This window comes from Prionailurus bengalensis, chromosome A2, assembly GCF_016509475.1.
Source record: "Prionailurus bengalensis isolate Pbe53 chromosome A2, Fcat_Pben_1.1_paternal_pri, whole genome shotgun sequence".
Classification (NCBI taxonomy): Eukaryota; Metazoa; Chordata; class Mammalia; order Carnivora; family Felidae; genus Prionailurus; species Prionailurus bengalensis.
The window spans coordinates 43,378,594-43,399,004 of record NC_057348.1 but is presented as its reverse complement, the minus strand read 5'-3'; the positions used below and the strand labels follow the sequence as shown (position 1 = coordinate 43,399,004).

Genomic DNA, 20,411 nt, shown 5'->3' with positions numbered 1-20,411 from the left:
AAATATCCACAAGAAAGCCTATTCTGAAGTCAGGTCTCCTTTGGTCTATATGGGAAAAAAAAAGGACATCAATAAAACAGCACCTATTGAGTTTGGTTTATGCCGATTACTCTACTTCACTGAGTGATCACTAATCATTTATATGGGAAATCCATCTACACACTTTTTCCTTTTGTTTTGTTCCTGGAGCCATTTTCTTCCCCCAGGTCAATTTATAGAATTCAACCTATTTGATAATTTTTCTTAGTCTCCCGTCGTTCTTGTTTTTGGCTTTTGTTTTATAAAACAAACTACAATGTATCTGATAGGACTGTCTTGTTTTTAATTTTTTTTTTTAATATTTATTATTGAAAGAGAGAGTCAGAGAGTGAGCAGGGGAGGGCCGGAGGGAGAGGGAGACACAGAATCCAAAGCAGGGTCCAGGCTCTGAGCTGTCAGCACAGAGCCCGACGTGGGGCTCAAACTCACACACCGCGAGATCATGACCTGAGTTGAAGTCGGACGCTTAACCAACTGAGCCACCCAGGCGCCCCAGGCCTGCCTTGTTTAACAAATGTTTTCCAAGTTTTTTTTTGTTTTGTTTCGTTTTGTGAATACACTAGAGAAAAAATATATATAACTCAGAATGTTCTGATAACATCATGTTTAAGATAATTTCTCCCTTATCTTGGCTAGAGACATTTGAACTATTAGAACGAATGGATGTGAGGGGTATTCTTTGCTGTTGGCTGTGACGATGGAAGAAAACATGTGGCAAGAAGTGCGGGCATCCTCTAGAAGATGACAGTGGCCCTTGACATCTGGCCAGAAAGGAACTGGGGTAAACCTGAGTTCCACAATGGCGAGGAACCCAGTTCAGCCAACAACTTGAGTAAGCCTGGAAACCGAGCCTTCCTCAGACTTGTCAGAAAAGAATGCCATCTGGTCATGACTTTGATTTTGTCCTTGTAAGAATCTGAGTATAGACACCAGCCACATCATCCTTTGGCTTCTGACATATAGAACTGTGAACTAATAATTGGGTGTTGCTTGAAGCTACATATATATACACACATACATACATCTTAAACCAGAGAAAAATTACAAAGACAAAAATGTCTATGTGTAAAATTGGCTCATTTTAAACCAGCTGTCCACTAAATCAATTTGAAGGTTATCCAACCAATATGTTTCTCTACATTCTTGAAGTCTTTCTTGGCACAATTCACCTTCACAGGAAGGTGAGAAAGGAAAAGGAAGAATAAAGAATTGTTTCAAATGAGCCAGTTAAAGACACTCTTAAAACTCTTAGCAAACCTGGAGGTGTAAGAGTGTTGAAACTGATACACAATCTGAGGTTTAACCATTAACTACAGAGCTTTCTATCCAAAGGCAATTTTTTTTTTTTTGGAAGTCAGAAATTCCTCTACTAGAATCTTGTCTTAATTTACTAACTGAAAACTGACTTACTCAGTTTATCTGAGTCTTGGTTTCCTCATTTAAAAATGATTATTCTTAATGATCAGAATCCTGGGAATGAGAAAATCATGCAAAGTCCTTTTTGCTCATGATATCAAGTCAATAATTGGGGTTCATTGTTAGTATTATTAATACTTTCCTCTTCTAATGAATTGATGACTCTTTGTATAGTTGGATCAAAGGGTGTCTGTCAATATTCCCCTCAGTTTTGATTGGGAGAACTATAAAGAACAGAAGAAAAGTATTCCAGTATTTCTGCCTTTGTAGAGATGAGGAAGCATGCGCAACCCCAGGAGCTCTCAGGATGAAAATTCCTACAATAGCTGGATGAAGTCAATATTGACAAATACCTTGGAATCCTGCTAAAAACATATGATATAATCAGATTTGGTATCCGACAAATTTGTCATAACTTGCATGCAATAGCCATTAGTTATTCACTTAAAAAGGTCTTAATGGAAGGCAGTTTTTGTCTATGACTTAATCTCATGGCATTAAGCAGAGAGAACTGTTACAATAAGGGTCTTACATGCTTTAGATGATCAACACATACTTTAATGGTGGTAGGTAACAAGGTAATAGGGAAAGCTTTTCCTATCTGGCTGCCTTTTAAAAATATATGACATTCATTTACAAATATTTGACATTTCTGCTACCTTCATTCAGGGTAAACAAAGTTGAAAATAATCTTCAGTTTGACAAGATTCTTTGACCAAAGTCAGAGCATAAAATGACATAGACTGACATAGACTGACAGCACAAAACAGGCATGATTTTGCCTGTCTTGTCATCTTAGGTTATACCACTAAAAAATAATTTCCCTATGGTTAAAAAATAAGTGGCATTATATTTTTTCAATGCTGCAGAATAATACTATTTTACCTCAGATAGCATTGAAAACAGTATAACTCTCCCCCAATATTTTAGGTGAGCATAATGTTATACTACTGTGTAATATTTTTGAATAAAATATTGTTAACTTCTAATCAGTTTCTTCTTTTTTTTTTGCATCAGCATTTCATGTAACTGTGTAAAAATGAAACAAATGGAAAAATGTTTTCAGGTTTTAAAAGATCATAAATAATATTTTGTTTAATATTAGGGGTAAAATAGCTTTCATTTTATTTTTAAATATTTGTTCTATCTACAATGGAATACTACGTGGCAATGAGAAAGAATGAAATATGGCCTTTTGTAGCAACATGGATGGAACTGGAGAGTGTGATGCTAAGTGAAATAAGCCATACAGAGAAAGACAGATACCATATGGTTTCACTCTTATGTGGATCCTGAGAAACTTAACAGAATCCCATGGGGGAGGGGAAGGAAAAAAAAAAAAGAGGTTAGAGTGGGAGAGAGCCAAAGCATAAGAGACTGTTAAAAACTGAAAACAAACTGAGGGTTGATGGGGGGTGGGAGGGAGGGGAGGGTGGGTGATGGGTATTGAGGAGGGCACCTTTTGGGATGAGCACTGGGTGTTGTATGGAAACCAATTTGACAATAAATTTCATATATTGAAAAAAATATTTGTTCTATATGCTTTCAAAATTCTCCCATTCCAGAGTGGGACTAAACTATAAAAGGGCTGCTCTAGGAGCCACTCTGGCTGGATTTGGAGCTCGGCTCCAGGACCTATCAGCTATGTTACCATAGACTAGTTACTTAACCTCTCTCTACCTTATTGTTCTCATTTGTGAAACAATCATAGTGTTTCTTTCATGAAGCTGCTATGAGAATTTTAAAAGTTAATACATGTAAAGTACTTAGATCTATGCTGTATAAGTATTTGCTATTATTATTAAGCTAACTATAATATAGTCAGTATGATACTGAATTGAACCAAATCAAATGACTCCATGGATATTTTGATGCTGCTTCTTCCAGATTCACTGATGGTTAAGAATCCACCATATTTTACCAAATCATTTGACCAAATGCAACCCTGAGGGGGTGCGAATGAGTAGATGGTTTAGGTCCTTGGCAACAAACAGGTTAATTCATGGATCAGTCCAGATTCTTACAAACTAGAGAATGGTGTCGAGTGCATGTTTTCACCATTGCTAGGAGATACTCTGATTTGGTGCCATCCAAAATTTGCTTGTAATTAATGTGGTAACTCTCCTCTTACAATAGTTAAGGTGAGGCTCCCAAGAGGAATGTTGGAATTTGCTTTTCCATGGATGTCCATAGTAACAATGAAATAACAATCTCAGCTTTCTTTTCTGAATAAGTACTAGCCATTACACTCATCAATTTGCATTCATTAGCTCACTCAACATTCACAACAGCACTGTAATACAGATTATCAGTTTGTGTCTCAATTCTACAGAGGAGGAAACTGAGCCAAAGGAGGTTAAACAAATTGTCTCCTGACATTCAGGGTGACAAGCATCAGATTGCATCAGGGGTCATTTTTACTTGGTACTCAGGTACTCATTTTCACTCGAGTGACTGCATGAAAAAAATTCTTTTAAAAATGATTTACAATGGAACTGTTCAGATGCGATAGGATGAACTTGAAGTTCCTTTTGATTTGATGAAGAGCTATCTTTGACTTCAAGATGTGCCTTCTTTACTCATCAAGAGACCACATTAATGGTGTGACCCAAAGTACCCCCCACCATACCTCCAAAGTGTGGTGGTGGGCCACAGAGAAGCACCACACCTTGACCTTCTCGGACGGACACTGTGCTTCTTGTTTTGGTTTCAAAGTCTTCAATATCTTGGAAAACAAACAAAACAGCTTTAGAATCATCTTGCAGTAACAAACACGTTAAAGAAGAATCTCAAACTTATTTTTATTCTTAACAGTAATGGACACCCATACTTGGCTGACCAGAAGATTTAGTTGATGATCAATTTATCTACACTGATTTTTATCTCTAAAAATCTCTTTTTTCCTTCTTTTTTCTTCTTTCTTCTCTTCTTCCTTTTCACATAATCAGAATATGTGATGAAAACATTTATTAACAATACCTACTATCTGTTTACTTTTATTCTCCCAGGCAGCCTGTAGCCCAGCAGAAAATCTTTAAAATCCAGCACATATTTACTTTCTTTGCCCAGGGAAGGTGTGATTAAAAAAAAAAAAAGGTATGTATATGCAGCAAGTTTGCTGTAATCTTCTAGCATCTTAGATTAATGGTTGGTATTTGATGTGCACATGAAGTCTATGAGAACTTAGGATGGAATAGAGTGAGGGAAAGAGTTCAATGTGACTGAACCAATGAGAAAGAAGGCATATTTTCTCATTTTATTGTTCTACTCCTTCAAAAAGTAGCATCATGATCTTGTTTGGAGTGTTGTAATATCCTATACCATAAAACAATCATATAAATTCACTGTTAGAAGAAAGCTAACTAGTTATCTTGTTAAGCCATCCACAGGAGGTACAAATCTTTCAACATTCCTGGAAAATGGTCATTCAGCATCCAGGAATGAGTAAATTGTTGAACTTCTCTGAACCTTAGGTTTTTTCACCTGTAAAATTCTTTTATACATTCATTTAGTCTTTTAACAAATTTGTATTGAATCCCTACTCAAATGCAGGAAGCGTATTAAGGAGAGAATATGTATTGGTAAATGAATCAGGCATGTACATTGCCCTTATTGTGCTTGTTATCTAAGAGGAAAACTAGAACACAAGTTAAAAAACAAAGCAACAAATGTATAATTTACAAATTGTGATTATTATGGTGTGGAGGCTGCTGGTTGTCTACAAAAATGATATATGCTCCCTTCTTCCATAATTATAGATTTGTAGATCAAATACACTTTTCCAACCAGAGTCTACATTTCGCAGACATCTTCGCACTTCATACGGTAAGGAGAAACGAGTGAAACTTCTACCTATTATGTGGGAAAGGAAATGTCCACAGCTGTATGTTCTCCACCCATACCTTCAGCATCTAGATTGCCAATGACAGGAAAGATCCTGGTCAAGTTGAAAGAGCCACCATTAACCCGGGTACTTGAGTGATTGCATGGAGTACAACCACAGGTGATCTGGAACATCCACTCTGGATCATCATAGAAAAGATAAATAAACTCCTATACTGTTTGAGGCATTTATTTTGAGGTCTCTGTATTATAGCAGTTTAACCTTGTTTTTCTTTTTTTAAATTTTTAATGTTTATTTTTGAGATGGAGAGAGAGAGACAGAACGCCAACAGGGGAGGGGCAGAGAGAGGCAGATCAGAATCCTAAGCAGGTTCCAGGCTCTGAGCTGTCAGCACAGAGCCCGATGCAGGGCTCAAACGCATGGATCATGAGATCATGACCTAAGCAGAAGTTGGACGCTTAACTGACTGAGCCATCCAGGCACCCCAGCCGCTTAACCTTTTATCTAACTGACCTATCTTGTAAGTGAAAAGAACAGGATACAGATATTATGGATGAGAGACAGCCATGCAATGGTGATATGGAGAAGGGAAAATATTCCTTGCAGAAAGAAAAACATGTTTAAAAACCTAGATGTAGATAACAGCAGGGAATTTTCATAATATTGAAAGAAAGCACTATTCATGGGCACATAGTGGGCAGGGGTCAATGAGAAACTGCAGTAATCAGGACATTTGGGGCTATTATAATGGAATTATATTAAAAGTAAAAAGGGAACACCAAGAAACAACTGAATAATAAATCAGTGAAAAAGGTGAAAAATATCCACAAGGTCATAGAATGGAATGCCATCCATGATTAGAAAGAATTTATTAAATATAAAGGACTCATGTGGAAAGTTCTTGGAAAGTGAGTTAGACTATTAAGTTAAAAAAGTGCTAAATATTGCTATGACCTATCCCACTGTGAAAGAATGAAGTAAAAACCTAAATATGAGCATCTCTTTTAATTGGTATAGAGAAAATTATAGAATATATATATTTTTATTATTCACCTTGGTTATCTCAAGGACGTGAATGAAAGATATGGAAGTGGAGATTATTAGATCTTTACCTACAGCTCTCTTTATCTTTAAAAATATAAAGATTATAAATTGTGTGTGCCTTTTTTGCTTAACAACTTCACTGTAGTATAATTGAAATTGAAATTAATTTGTGGTGTGATTTAGAGAGATTGAAGACTTCTATTTTGATTATTGTGTGTGTCTTATCCATGAGTTATCTAAATGACAATGTCATGTAAGCTATAAGACATATGAGCCCTGAATTCACAGGTGAGGCAAGGTCCAGATTTATGAGAATGAAATTTAAGAGCATATATATAGCATTTAAAGCCATAGAAATGCACGTAATCCCCATGGGATGACTCTCAAATTTTTGGCAAGAACAATTTGGTAGATAGTCATCTAGAATCAAACTCTAAAAATCTCCAATATTTACAGGTAGTGTAGAGAACTATAGAGAAAGGAAAGAAGGAAGGAAGGGGAGGGAAAGAGGGAAGGAGAGAGGGAGACAGAAAAAGGGAAAATAGGTAGAAAGCAGCATCTAAGACATGGAATAAGATGCGGACAGAAAAATGTATCAGGCAACATGAAGGTCATACGTAATCCTGACAGGAGAAATGTAAGTAAAATTATGGAGAAGAGGCTAAAGTGGATTGAGGGGTGAATAGTAGGTAGTAGATAAGAATATGGGGATCACAGGTGTGTAAACTCTTTAGAGTTGGCTATGAATGAGAGGTAAGATTTCGAGAACAGGGAGGAGTTTGGAGGGCAGTGGTGCTATATTGATATAAACAATTAGATAAAGATATTGCTGATTCTAAGACACAGATTAGTGTGAAGTTCTTGAAAAGTCAGAAAAGTGGTAATCAGAGCTCCTGTGGAAGCACTGATCTTTTTAAGAAAGGGGTATCAAGAAAAAAAAAGATATTAATTACTGATATAAGATAGACAGTAGGGTTATTTGCTGGTTAGATGAGAACATTTTTCATGGTGGTTTCAAATTTCTCAGTGAAATGGATGGGACAGTGTTGGATAAATCATTGAGGAAGGGAAAAAATGCAACACATAAACCTACTTATCAGGGTTGCGGTAGGGATTAAATAAAATAATCAATTTAAAGTATCTAAACTACAGTGTGTTATAGAGGAAATAATCAATATGTGGTAATTATTGTGATTATGACATACCAACTGATCAAGTCATGACACTATATTTTCATCTTCCTGATACAAAGTAAAGATGAATGAATTTGCAAACACAAGTCAAATAGCATATTTTGGTTCCAATAAATTTTTTTGTAGGTGAATGTTTCAATTTGAAGCATCCTTGCTGTTCAGTTATTTCCCAAAGATTATTTTTCATACGTTTGCTCTGTATCCATGAAAAGTAAGAGGTCTGATATATAAATTTAGTAATTCTTATATACACTCGACTTTTAATAATACAAATATTTGGCCAATATAAACTCTACTTATCCCCAGTTCTACCCCCTTTTCTTCCCCCACCTGCTCTTGATTAGCAGCCATTCGCTTTACACTAATTCAAGACCTGGCATGCCTTGTCTGTTTCTTAGAGAGGATTTTTAATCAAATATGTGCTTTTTTTTTCTTTGGCCTTGAAAAAGCTAAATCAACCTACATATGTTGGTACCATTGACGTGAACTACTGCTTTGACTTGGAAGTTCTTTATGACTTGAGTTTGCATAATTTTAAAAGTGACTCAATAAGAATCAAGTTAACAAACTCTTTTTAAAACCAAAAATCAATATATTGTATCCACTGTTTCTATTTCTTGTTGTAACAACAGATGAGCATTTGAAAAAAATGTGTTTCCTGATATCATTATTGAAAGGTCCCATTAAATTGTCATTATTTTTTAATGGTCACAAAAACAAAAACTGTCATGAAGGAGTAATGAGGATTTGAATGATTCTATGAAATTAACAAGCTTTGGATTGAATTTTCTCAATGTCACATTGTTAGTGTGCCATACCCCCAGTAACATCAATCATGTTCTCAGTGTTAATCAGAAGCCATTATAACACATTGTTGATAAGATGGCTGATATTTTAATATATTCTGTGTTCATTTCCACTTATATAGGATCCGCTTGTAACATAATTTCTTCATGCCTTTTATGATTACAATGGGGTATCTAATAGTTGACATGAAAGGAAATCAACATTTGTCAAAAGTCAAACAAGTCCTGTTAGCTATCAAAACACAGTCATTCCAAAATGATACTAGTTCACAGGTTTCAATTAATAATTCAGATTTTAAAACTGTTTAACAGCACATAAATGATAGACAAAATATAATTTTGCCTTATTTAAACTAGGTGCCATCTTATGTGAATACACTTTGATAAAGATCTGTTTTTCTTTTTGTTTTGTTTTTTTTAGAGAGAGAGAACATGTGCTTGTGTGCTCACAGGTGAGTTGGAGTGGGGCAGAGGGAGATGGAGAGAGAGACTCTTAAGCAGGCTTCACGCTCAGTGCAGAGCTCGATCTCACAACCATGAGATCATGACCAGAGCTGAAACCAAGAGTCACACTCTTCACGGACTGAACCACCCAGGCACCCCTGATAAAGATCTGTTTTAAGTATCCAACTTGTAGCCTTTTTGCTAGCCAGAGGCACGATATATTTCAGATTATTTTGAGTCAAAGGCTGACTGAATTAGGTAGCCATTGGAGCATTCAATGAAATTTTCTTTGCTCTGTAACTCCTTTAAAGACTAGATTTATTCTTATATATGGAGAGGCCGGAAAGAATCACCAGTTTCTATTTTTGTCCTATCCATTTTTGCTTAAGAGAAAATAGCTTAGTGTGAGATCGTTCCCTGAGATGGTCTCAAATTCTGTATTATTTGGAGAAATTCCCATAAACCACAAAGGTGACCTGCCCAGGCTGTCCTTGTGCTCAAGGTATAAGTCCTGCAGTGACGGTTGTTGTTAAAGACCTCGATTGTTGAGGTTGCTCTCATTAAGCCATTCTGATGACCATGGCTTATCGGATCCTGTGGTTTTATTGCTGGTTTTGGAGGAAGCATTTGGCAGGAACATAAGCAAAAATGCAGTCACAAACAAGGCTCTGTTCCAAAGGCCAGCAGGAAGTGCCTGAGAATGGCCCATAAAATGAGCTTTAAAGAATTATAGGGCCATATGCTCTCTCCTGGAGCAACCAAGGTACAGAGGAGGGACAGGGGCCACCAAAATGTACTTAAAATTAAGTCCAAGCAATGCTAAGTATTGCAGCATCTAATTGTAAGGACAATACATCTTTGCAGCTGCCATGTGTAGGAATGAATCTCAGCCTAATTAAAGTGAGAAAACTGTATTATTTGCTGCCAAGGCATGAGGATCACTATCAGAGGATGTGCTTGGCAACGTCAGCCCCTGACACAGAAGGAGGCCAGCGGTTTGCCAACTCTCATAAGCTTGGAGGAAGACTATGGGTGCCCAGGGTTCATTTACCCAGAGCAGGAGGACAACACCCACAAAGTCAGGGATTGGGACAGATACTCACCAGGAAAACATGCATGCTTCAAGCAGGACATACTACAGCTGAGTTGTTCAAAAGGTGAATAATAATATCAACTGGATCTTTATCCACTTGCCACACATTATTTTCATATTTTAAATATTTTTTTTTTCTTTCTTGCATATGTCAAGAATAACTACTACATGCCAGACACTCCGTGAAGTTAGTTTCATTGAATTCTCACGGTGACCCTGGGACACAGGTACTGCTACCACATTCACTTAACAAAGAAGGAAAGTGAGGGTCATAAAGGATCAGCAACAGAGCAAAGACCACAGTTTCTAGATGTCAAGACCAAACTGAAAAGGAGGTAGTCTGGTTCCAGAGCTCACACTCTCAATCATGATGCTATTCTGTTTCCAAATGCTCACTGGGGTCTTCCTGCCATTTACAAGATATAAAATAGGGCATAACTACCACTCCGTTCAAACAAACAACACAAAAGGTTAGTGCCTTTCCAAAGAATCTGCAAATTCCTGGATTGGGGGAGGAAGTACTACCTTTTCAAGTTTAGAAATCGTTTGATTCCCAATATCCTCACTTTTCAGAACCCTGGTTGTGTCCTCTCCAGGTGTGTTTCCTCATTTATCTCCACCCTCACATCCCTGCAAACAAAGACCTCAACAGCTTAGCTTGGCCAACATAGAGAGATACTCAGCTCATGCCCCTCCCAACAGGAAGCACCACCACTGCAATATTTGTGCCTCTATCAATCTTATGGATTTAGTGAGATGAATCCAACCAGTGTTCGATATTTAGTTCTTAAAAATCTATAGTTCTCTCTGTTGTTCACGTCTGCTCTTTTTCTTCTATAAACTTCCCACTCCAGTCCTCTTTCAGGAACAGAGAGAAATTAAAACCCTCCCCCTCTCTTCTACAAAGCTCACCACCCTCAGCTCCCACTACCACACTCTGAAACGGAAAGATCTGCCCTAGTTCACACAGCTTATAAGTAAAGGAAGTAAAATTAAATTCCAAATACCATGACTCTAGGGGGCATTTGCTTAACTGCCAGACTGTACTGCCTCTCTCAGTAGAGCTTCCCCATTACACAGACCTTATGATCTGCCCCCAAACCAGAGACAGGGCTCATTTTCTCCCTCTGCATTTCAAAAACAATGCTAATTATCTGCTACTTTGAGGACACTGAATCTGATTTTTAAACTCCAAGGTTTCTTTTACTGCTCTTTGTTTTTGCACCAGTAGAATACTACTCCCCCTTTGCAAATTCTGCATTAGTTTTAGCACAGAAGGTTTGCACTGGAGTCAGTAGCATTGAAGAGTGCCTGCTCACCTTCCTGAACAGTCTCCACCTTGGAGGTATGTGCTCTGTTTTGGCCTATGGCAAAAACATTTTGCTGGGTGAGAAACCACTGATACCCTGCCCAGAAAAAGGAAAATGGTGAGAGATACCAAGAATAATTTTCTAGTTCTGTATTAGTCTCATGGAACTCCTAGATATGATATTCGTAACTTTTCAAATCCAAGTACTCTTGAAGAATATCAAGACATTATAGAAAGGTTATTCTGAATTCACATCTCCTCTTCGGTTTTCCCCTTTGAAGAGGGCCACTCATGAGAATATCAAATTGTTCATGTTACTCTTTCCTTTTATTTACTTATTTTTATCGGTGGTTTGGAGTAAGCTGAAGATCTTGGTTCTGTAAGTAATTTTCCCAGGTCTTTATTAAGTTGCATACAAAAATACCTTTACTTAGACCATTTTCATTTTCTACCATCAAGTTCAGGATGCTATATGCTCAGCTACAGTGTTCATGATATTATTGTGTTTCCTAGCATAACTCACTAACATAACATGACATAACCTAATAAAGCACAACGCTATTGTCAAATCCTGTAAAAGAGGCAATAGCTGAGTCTCAATATTGAACATAAATTGGGAATGCTAATATCTAAGCATGAAGTAAGGAGGTATTTTAAGAGCTTCTGGTGTCAAATTCATTTATAATCTGAGTTAAAATTCCTCCCCTCTTTTTATGTAAAAAGATTTTTATAAAACTTCATAAATAAGTGGAGAAGTTGTTTCTTGGTTTCCTGGGAATAATGAATTCACTGAGAATCATTTCCTTATGGTGCTTAAGAGAAAAAAAAAAACATATAGGATAATAGTGAGGAGGGGCTGATATATTCTTTTCTATCAGCTGAACATCTAGGTTTTTGGAGAGAAAAGTATTTATTATATGGAACATTGTGAGCAACTATGGAATACTCATTTGGTCTATTAAAATGTACATGTAAGACTGAATTTGATTTTCTATAAAGAACTCATTTGTCTGACTAATGCTGGGATAGCAGTGACATCTACGACCAAAAAAAAATACATATATATATATATATATGCACACAAATACTAGATATGGCCTGTTCCCAAATTTCCTCTTATTAAGCTTTCATATTCCCTACAGTTATAACTAGCTGGATGAAAGAGAAGCAGAGGGGAATGATGGAGTGATGGAACTTTGATAGCATAAGATAGACTGAGATGTCAGATTACTTAACTGAGATGTCAGATCTACACTGCTGTGGAGATCTTCAGTGTTTCTGGAAAGAAAAGAAGCAATCTAAGTAGGCATGCAAAGATTAAACAAGCCACTAATGAATTCTGTACAAGGTTATCACTGAAGAAATGAAATGATCGAGAGCACAGGTTTTAGGTAAGACTCTGGGTTCAAATGGTCACTTCAGCACATATTTGCTGTTGATTTAGGGCATATTAATTAGTCTGTTTATATCTCAGTTTTATATGCATTTTTGAATATATATTTATTTATTTTGAGAGAGAGAGTATGTGCATGTTAGCAGGGGAGGGACAGAGAGAAAGAGGGAGAGAGAGAATCCCGAGCAGGCTCTGCACTGACAGCATGAAACTTGATGTGGGGCTCCATTCATGAACCTCAAGATCATGACCTGAGCTTAAATCAGGAGTCAGATACCTAACCAACTGAGCGATCCAGGTGACCCTAGTTTTTTCTAGTTTTACAATGAACCTAATAATAGCATGTGTCACACAGGAAAAATGATGTAATGTCTTTAAAATGCTTAAAAGGTATTAAGCGCAAAATAAATGATGTTGTGGATTTAATTATAGTATTGATGATATACTTGCACATCACCAAAAGTTGGACATTTTGAATTTTTAAATGGGTTTCATTTCCATTTTTCATTTCAGTATCTGATGATTTAACAAATCATGTTTTCTTAAAGACAGAGCCTGAAAATTCCTTTTCTGTCCATCCAGTGCCCAGCTCAAATGCTCAGTGAATAAATAAATTAAAAAAAAATGCCTGAAGTCAAAAGTATGTGAATTTTATTCCAAGTATTGCCACATCACGTTGTATTTCATTACAGACCATGTTTTGCCAACTTGACAGGACTTGTTAGATGGAGGGCCATTGAACCTCTCCGCTCAGAAAGCAAGGCAGCTCAGCGGGAGGCAGAAATCACTTCTTGGCTTGGTTTTTCGGGAGCCAGAAAAATCCTAGGCCACCCTGCTTCTCCCAGGTCATGGGCTGTGCCTTTTGGCATATCTTCATTTTCCCACCTTTTGTTCTTTGGGGAGGACAATGCTAGTACCTTTTCAGTCAGTAATCTGTAAAGAGATTTCTTCGGGCTGTTTGTGTTTGCTAGAATTTATGAATGATACATATAGTTCTCGAGTGCACAAAGGGGAGTTTCTAGAACAGGTCAAGTCCTCAGATGAATAAAGGAGGCAACACTGCGTGTGGAAGATGGGGACTCAGTGGTGTGTGTCAGTAAGGTATGTCTTTCTACCAAAATGAAGACGGGAGGATTTTGCTGAGTCCTGACTGGCCGAGAGAAAACCTAGTGTACTGTGGGCATCAAACTCACTAATCCGAAGATAGTCGGTCTTTATTAGATCTTGGTTAAACATTTGAATTGAACAGCTAAGCGCTCCGGAAAATTGCAGTGGAAGGGGCTTTCTAGCATAGGGGAAGGAGAATTCTCTTCTTTACTGAGACCTCTCCCAGTTTCAGGAGCTTTAGAAACATCATAAGGTTTAATCTTCACGGCGGCCCTGAGATGTAGGTACCATGACTCCCATTTTGTAAATAAGCATACCACAGTTCAAAAGATTAAGTAACTTGCCCAAGACCAGCGAGACAGGGGCTGGATATGTACTCCTCCCTAACTCTAACTCCAGAAACACTTTCAGCTATTCAGAACATTATTCTGAGTACTCCACAGGGGAGGAGGGAAAGAGAGGAAGGGGAAAAGAAGAATGAAAAGCAGAATTTCTTTTTTTTTTTTTTCCAAAAGCAAGTGAGCACAATCTGTCCTGCCTCTTGGGAGGAAAGTCTTAGCCTGGGTTCTTAAGTCTTCAAACATAGTAGCAAAAAAGCCAAACTGACCACTGGCCACCGTGAGGTCTGAGGGAGTTTTGCCACAGGTTCAGTTCTTAGCTTCTGTGCCAGGTCATCAGCAAAGAGGGCTGGAGGTGTAAGTTCTGGTGGCAAATGAGGGGAACTTGTGTCCTTTCAGGAACAATCCTACTCATAGTTTCCTCTGCTGCCACTTCTGTGCTGGTCATTGGAGAAAAGGGAGTGATTTCCAGGGAACAAGGCTCCAGGCCCCTTGACAACAGTTAATGGGAGCCATGGCACGAAATATGTGGTTCTTTTCAGACACAGCCCATAACAAGTCCATTTGTCCCTTGTGATGTTTTAGTCAGAAAGTTCAGTTTCGAAATTTGCAACCTATGTAGAAAATAAAAGGCAGGGTTTCCCAGGTAATGGGGCAGAGCCCCTGGGTAATGTGTTACTACTCCTGTTTATATATTTAGTGTGGAATGAGGGCACTTCTTCAAAGACCCCCCACAGACATAAGATAGAGCTTCTATCCTACTGACTTCAATTTGCAGGAACCTGCAGTACTGGAATTAGGGAGACTGACTTCAGGGTTGTTGCTAAATACTGTTATTTTTCCATCAAATTGTTTTACTCTGAGCAAGGTCTTTGGAGTCACATATGCAATCTGCATTTCCTTTGCAGGTTCCTCCTGCTCAGCCTGCAGGGTAATTAAGGTCCCAGTGATAAGGATTTTGCATGCATTGTCATTTAGAGACAGAGAAAAAGAAAGAGAGGGACACACACAGAGACAGACACAAAAGGAGACAGACACAGAAACAGAGGAGAAAAAGAGAGAGAGAGAGAGCATGAGAGCCTATTTTAAATTAAAATCCCATTACTTTCCAAACCACTTTCACTTCTGTCATCTTTTTTTAATATTTATAGTAACCTTGAGAGGTAAACAAGAGAGATTACCGTTGTGTGTGGTAGGTATAATTGGTTGTACGGCAAGGCACTTAAGTGTTATGGAAATAAATGTTTTTAAATTTTAATAGCTACACAGGGATTTTTAGATTTCCTATCTATCTATGATGAATTACATTAATTTTCTAGATATAGTGGTAATAAATGTGTACTTTCTAACATATTTACGTACTAAAAATCAAAGCAATTTGATTGAAAAAAAAACAAATAATAGTATAGGTGGTACACGGATATTTCACACCCCACAAAAGTGACGTTAGAGATGCCTGAGATTTGGGAATCTGATTTAGGAAAATGGTGGATCCAGAGGACATGGTGGAACCCCAGACAGGTTACATTTGAAGGGACCAAAGTGGTCTGTGTTGGCAATGAGCAGGGATGAGGGGATGGGGACAGAAAGAAAAGTAAAATCAACTTCCAGCGTGCTAGAGGACTTTCAGAAAAAAACTACTCAATAAAAGATGATTCTCGGGTCTTTCCTCCCTCAAACTTCCACACATGTTTGGATGCAAAAGACAGACTGTGAATGAATTTTTATTTTAGCGAGTGCACTACTTGGGGCAGAATTAAGAAGAGTTTCACTTTTAGGTCAAAACTAAGATCAAGAAAGAGGAAAAAACCTCTAAGAGTTGAGCAGGGAAGAGGACTTCAGCAGAGGCAGTGTTGGAGTTAGAAGGGCTGGAAGGAAGGTCTGTTCGCTGGGATATGGAGGAATGTGGACACTGATCCTCCTGGAGAGCAGCGAGTAGATTTTATAAGATTTTAAGAGCAGAGAGTGCAAACAGAAAGGAGTTTCCTATAAATGCAGTCGGTCTGAGCTACAGGACTCATTTCTGTCAAAGGTAAAACTGGGACATTCGGTCTCAGACTTGTACCACGAGGACACACAGCCTGCATCTCATAGACAGGTGCGCAAAAGATATGGGTGGATTTAATACATTAACAAAAAGGTAAATCGATTGCATTAATTATAATTTACCATAACAATCTCATCAATGTAGAGTTTATTCATGACTGCATGCATTCATGAAATTGATTTTAAAATGACTCTATTCCTGCGCAATGATTTGTAGGACTTCCTTTTACAAAACGAGTAGAAGGGCTGGTTTTTGCTTTCCCAGTACATGGCACAGTGCTGGCACACAGGAGATACTCAGTAAATGTTTGATTAATGATGAATGAGCTCAGAGAAATAACAATAACTGTAAAAAGCTTACTAAAGCTATTCAGGGGTCCACATGATATCAATTCTATTACCCCTTTTTACTTGTTGTTCAGAAAATTCCAGACACAATGAATAGTTTATTTTTCTGTTTCTCAGAACACACTAAATTTCCTCCCCTTTTAGAGCCTTTGGCCTTATCATTTCTTCTGCTTAAAAGCTTCTTTCCAGATCCCCAGAAAGCTGGATTCTTCTTGACATTCAAATCTCAGCCTGCAGGCTACCTTTTTATGGAAGTCTCTCTTGGCCAACCAATCTGAAGTTTCAGCTTCCTATCACCCTCTATTTTCCCCCCAAAGGTCTAATCACTGTCAGAAATTATTATTAGTTAAATTTATTTCAATATTTCCTAAATAGACAACGAGCTTCAGGAAAAGAGGGACCTTGTTTTCCCCACAGTAACTAGGTCAGTGCTCACAAAAAGCAAGTGTTCAACAAATGCATGTTTAATGAATTAAGAAAGAGTTATAACTCTAAAGTGAGTGAGTGAATAGCATACACCATGCCTAGAATCTACAATATTTTCTCTAGGAATGGAAACAAGGATACAAATTTTATTGGATCATAAAGATGAGGCTAGGATTTATTCTAAAAAATGATATAGTAGCCAAACTTCAAAATGGTCCGTAAGAACCGACTGGTGGTATTCACTGCCTTGTCTAGTCCCTTCCTACTGCACTATACTAGGATGTGTCTGGGCAACCAGTGGAGTATGGCAGAAATTATGGCAGATCTCTGCTGAAGTCTGGTTATAAAAGACTGTGTGTGGCCCAGGAGAGAGAAACAAACCCATGAGCAAAAGGAAAGTATTCATTTTCTTTAAAAAGAAAGAGTGGTTACACAGTTGAAAGAAAAATATTTGAGCTTTGAATTCACATAAGCCTGTGTTTGAATCTAGCTCTTGGATTTACAAACTATGAGACAATGAAACGTTCATTTTTCACTTATTTCCAGTGTTCTTTAATATGCCCAGTGTCTGATAATAAAGGACAGTCAACAAACATTTGCTGGGAAAAAATAGATGAGTAAATCTAATCTATAAATGTTTTTTTAAAAATACATAATTGGGGCGCCTGGATGGCTCAGTCGGTTGAGCATCCAACTCTTGATTTCAGCGTAGGTCATGATCCCAGGGTAACAGGATTGAGTCCCACAGGGGGCTCTGTACCAAGTGCAGAGCCTGCTTGGAATTCTCTCTCTCTCTCCCTCTGCCACTCACCCCACCTTGTGTGTGCTCTTTCTCTCTCTAAAAGAAATAAAAATAAATAAAAATAAATAAAAACCACTTATATTAGTGAATTATTATGAGAATTAAGTGAGATACCAAAAATGACCTGTGTAATATACTGTGTCCAATAGCCCGCAGTAAGTTATAACTGTCACAAACTTTATAGTTCATTTACTTACATGGAGATTTGTATATATATTTCTATTTTATGTTATGCTCTTTTTTCTATTATATTTATCACTTTGCATTTATATGTATATTTAACTTTCATAAAATTTACACTGCATGTGTGGGCACTACAAGCACATTATATGGTTATCTAAGTAGTATGCATCAGTGTTAAGCATATTCTACACAAGAAATGCTAAGCACAAAAAATTAAGAAAATTGCCAATAAGTCAACTAACAAACTAGCAATTAAATTGATGGAACTAAGTTTCAAATTCCAAGGAGTATGACCTACAGTTGTTACCACAATGCCATAATGCCTAAAGTATTATGTCGATTTTCTAATTTATTCCAATTTCTGCTGATAGAAAAATCATCGTGTTTGTTCACTATTTTATATGGGTCTCTGACTCTTAAATATGGATAACAAACAGAGAGTTACTGGAGGGGTTGTGAGAGGGGGGATGCGCTAAATGGGTAAGGGGCATTAAGGAATCTATTCCTGAAATCATTGTTGCACTATATGCTAAATAATTTGGATATAATTAAAAAAATAAAATTAAAATTTTAAAAATGTGAATACAAAAAAAATGTGAATATATGGGTCTCTGCATACCAGGGAAAGAAATTCACTTAAGGTAGCCTGAACTAAAGGAGAGGGAAGTTCAAAAGGTACCAAGAAAAATCTCAGGCCAACAGGGTAGTGGAAACACATCTGAGAACAGTAAGGTTTACTCAGCTGTTCTCTTTCCATCTCTCTTTTTCCCTTTTCCAAGGGCAACTGGCCTGTGTCCTCTCTGCTTTCCTTTCACCATCAGCTCTATTTACTTCTTTGCAGACTGGTCTCTTTGTGTTTGCTTGTATAGTTCATCCACCCATAAAATCTCAGCCTGTAAATCACTTTGCCTTTTCCTAGCCACTCCACAAACTTGACCCTATCATGAAGTTCATTTGTGTCTTTTACTTGAGATTTTTGAGATGTCCAATGCCAGAAAAGAGGTTACCTATTTATTAGTAACCTAGACCTGCTCTTTTATAAGGTAGGTAGAGACCATAATTAACATTTTCAGTATGACGATTCATCAAGGAGATCACTATGCAACTGTCTCAATTAGGTATTTTGCTTATTTTAGGGATAGAATAAGTTCAGTCCAATCACTTATTCAGTAATCAAGTAGAAACAACTGGGAGATACCCTGTTTACTCATAGAAATACTAGAGCCAAGATTCCTGAACTGCTATCTTTGAACTTTTACATATTCTGTTGCTTATTAGATAAGAAACATCTGTGACCTTTTTAACTAAAACTATGTAATAAATGTAAATATCAAACTGATGTTTTGAATTTTCCTACATTATGAGTGTCACTTAGGAAACCAGAAGTGTTGTGGTTCATTTAAGGTATGGTTGTAGTAGCTACTGTAAAAGTCCCCTAACCCCACAGCCCATCTAGGGATTACCTATCATTTGGAGGGGACAGTTAATAATTGAGGGCTTGCTACCTTCAGTACCTTGTTCCCTTTGCCTGAGACTGTTTCGAGGAGGATTTCTTTATTCTATGGGAACAGAATGCCTCAAATTCCAGTGTGTCTGGGGACTTCATATCCTCAGGAGTAGAACTCAACCAAGGTGTATGGCAGCTGCTATGAAATACCCCAGCTTCCTTGCCCTAAGGGGGAGCAAGCATGAGTTGTGTTCTCTAATGTCTGTAGGAGGGGCAAAGTCCTACTGAGCCACAACTGTCCACAGTGCTAACCCCATTACCTTACTCTTCGTGGGTCTTCTCCCTTCCCAATAAACGTCCCTACTCTTTCAACATGCTTTCTGAGAAGAATTACTCCCCAAATGTACTACTTAATCCAAATCTGTGTCATGATCTCTGCCTTCAAAGAAAGTCAACCAATTAGAGTGTGTGACAAACATTTAAAGCAAGTCTCATCTGCCAATTTATTAAGCAGCTACTATTTGCCAAGTAATGCTCTATGAGCCATGAATGCAGCAATGAACTAAACAGACAAAATTGATTCGTCTCCTGTGGGAAATCAATGTTTCTCTAATTTTTTTTTCATGGCACACATGGAGTTTTCTGAAGCTTCGCATTAAATTTGAGCAGTTTTCCTTAATTATTTCTTCATAAAGCAGAGAATATGATTTATTATGAAGACAAATCAATTTCTGTTTTTCTTTGAGTGCATAATTACCTAAAGCACCAGTGATAAGGGGAAATTTGTTGTTGTTGTTGTTGTTGTTACCACTATTAAAATGTTGAAGAGAGACAGAGAAACTCACCGTGGTATTCAGCAACCCAAACACGCCACAACATCAAATGCCTGCCCTGAATCCATCTTTGGGACCACACAGTTAATGGCATAAAATATTAAGGCTCACCTTTGGACTGCAAGAGGTGTTGTGCTGCATAGTAAGTGCAAATGGGGCCTCCGGATGTTTTCAGCCTGAACCCCCATCTGGAAGCCACAGGCAGGCAAGGCCAATGACTTGCCAAAACAAACGAAATGTTTTCAAAATTCTGTGTTTCTGAAAAGTTCTCTTGCTTGTCATCACAAAGTCACTTACAAG

The 20,411-nt window shown here is 37.6% G+C and overlaps 1 protein-coding gene across 1 annotated transcript in view; it reads right to left on the bottom strand.

Annotated features, from left to right (window-relative positions):
* LOC122487448 (contactin-6-like) overlaps positions 1–20,411 on the bottom strand; it is a 295,894-nt gene that overhangs the window by 128,778 nt on the left and 146,705 nt on the right. Inside the window, 1 exon segment of the mRNA XM_043587958.1 lies at positions 4,085–4,180. Coding sequence (XP_043443893.1) covers positions 4,085–4,180 — 96 coding nt within the window.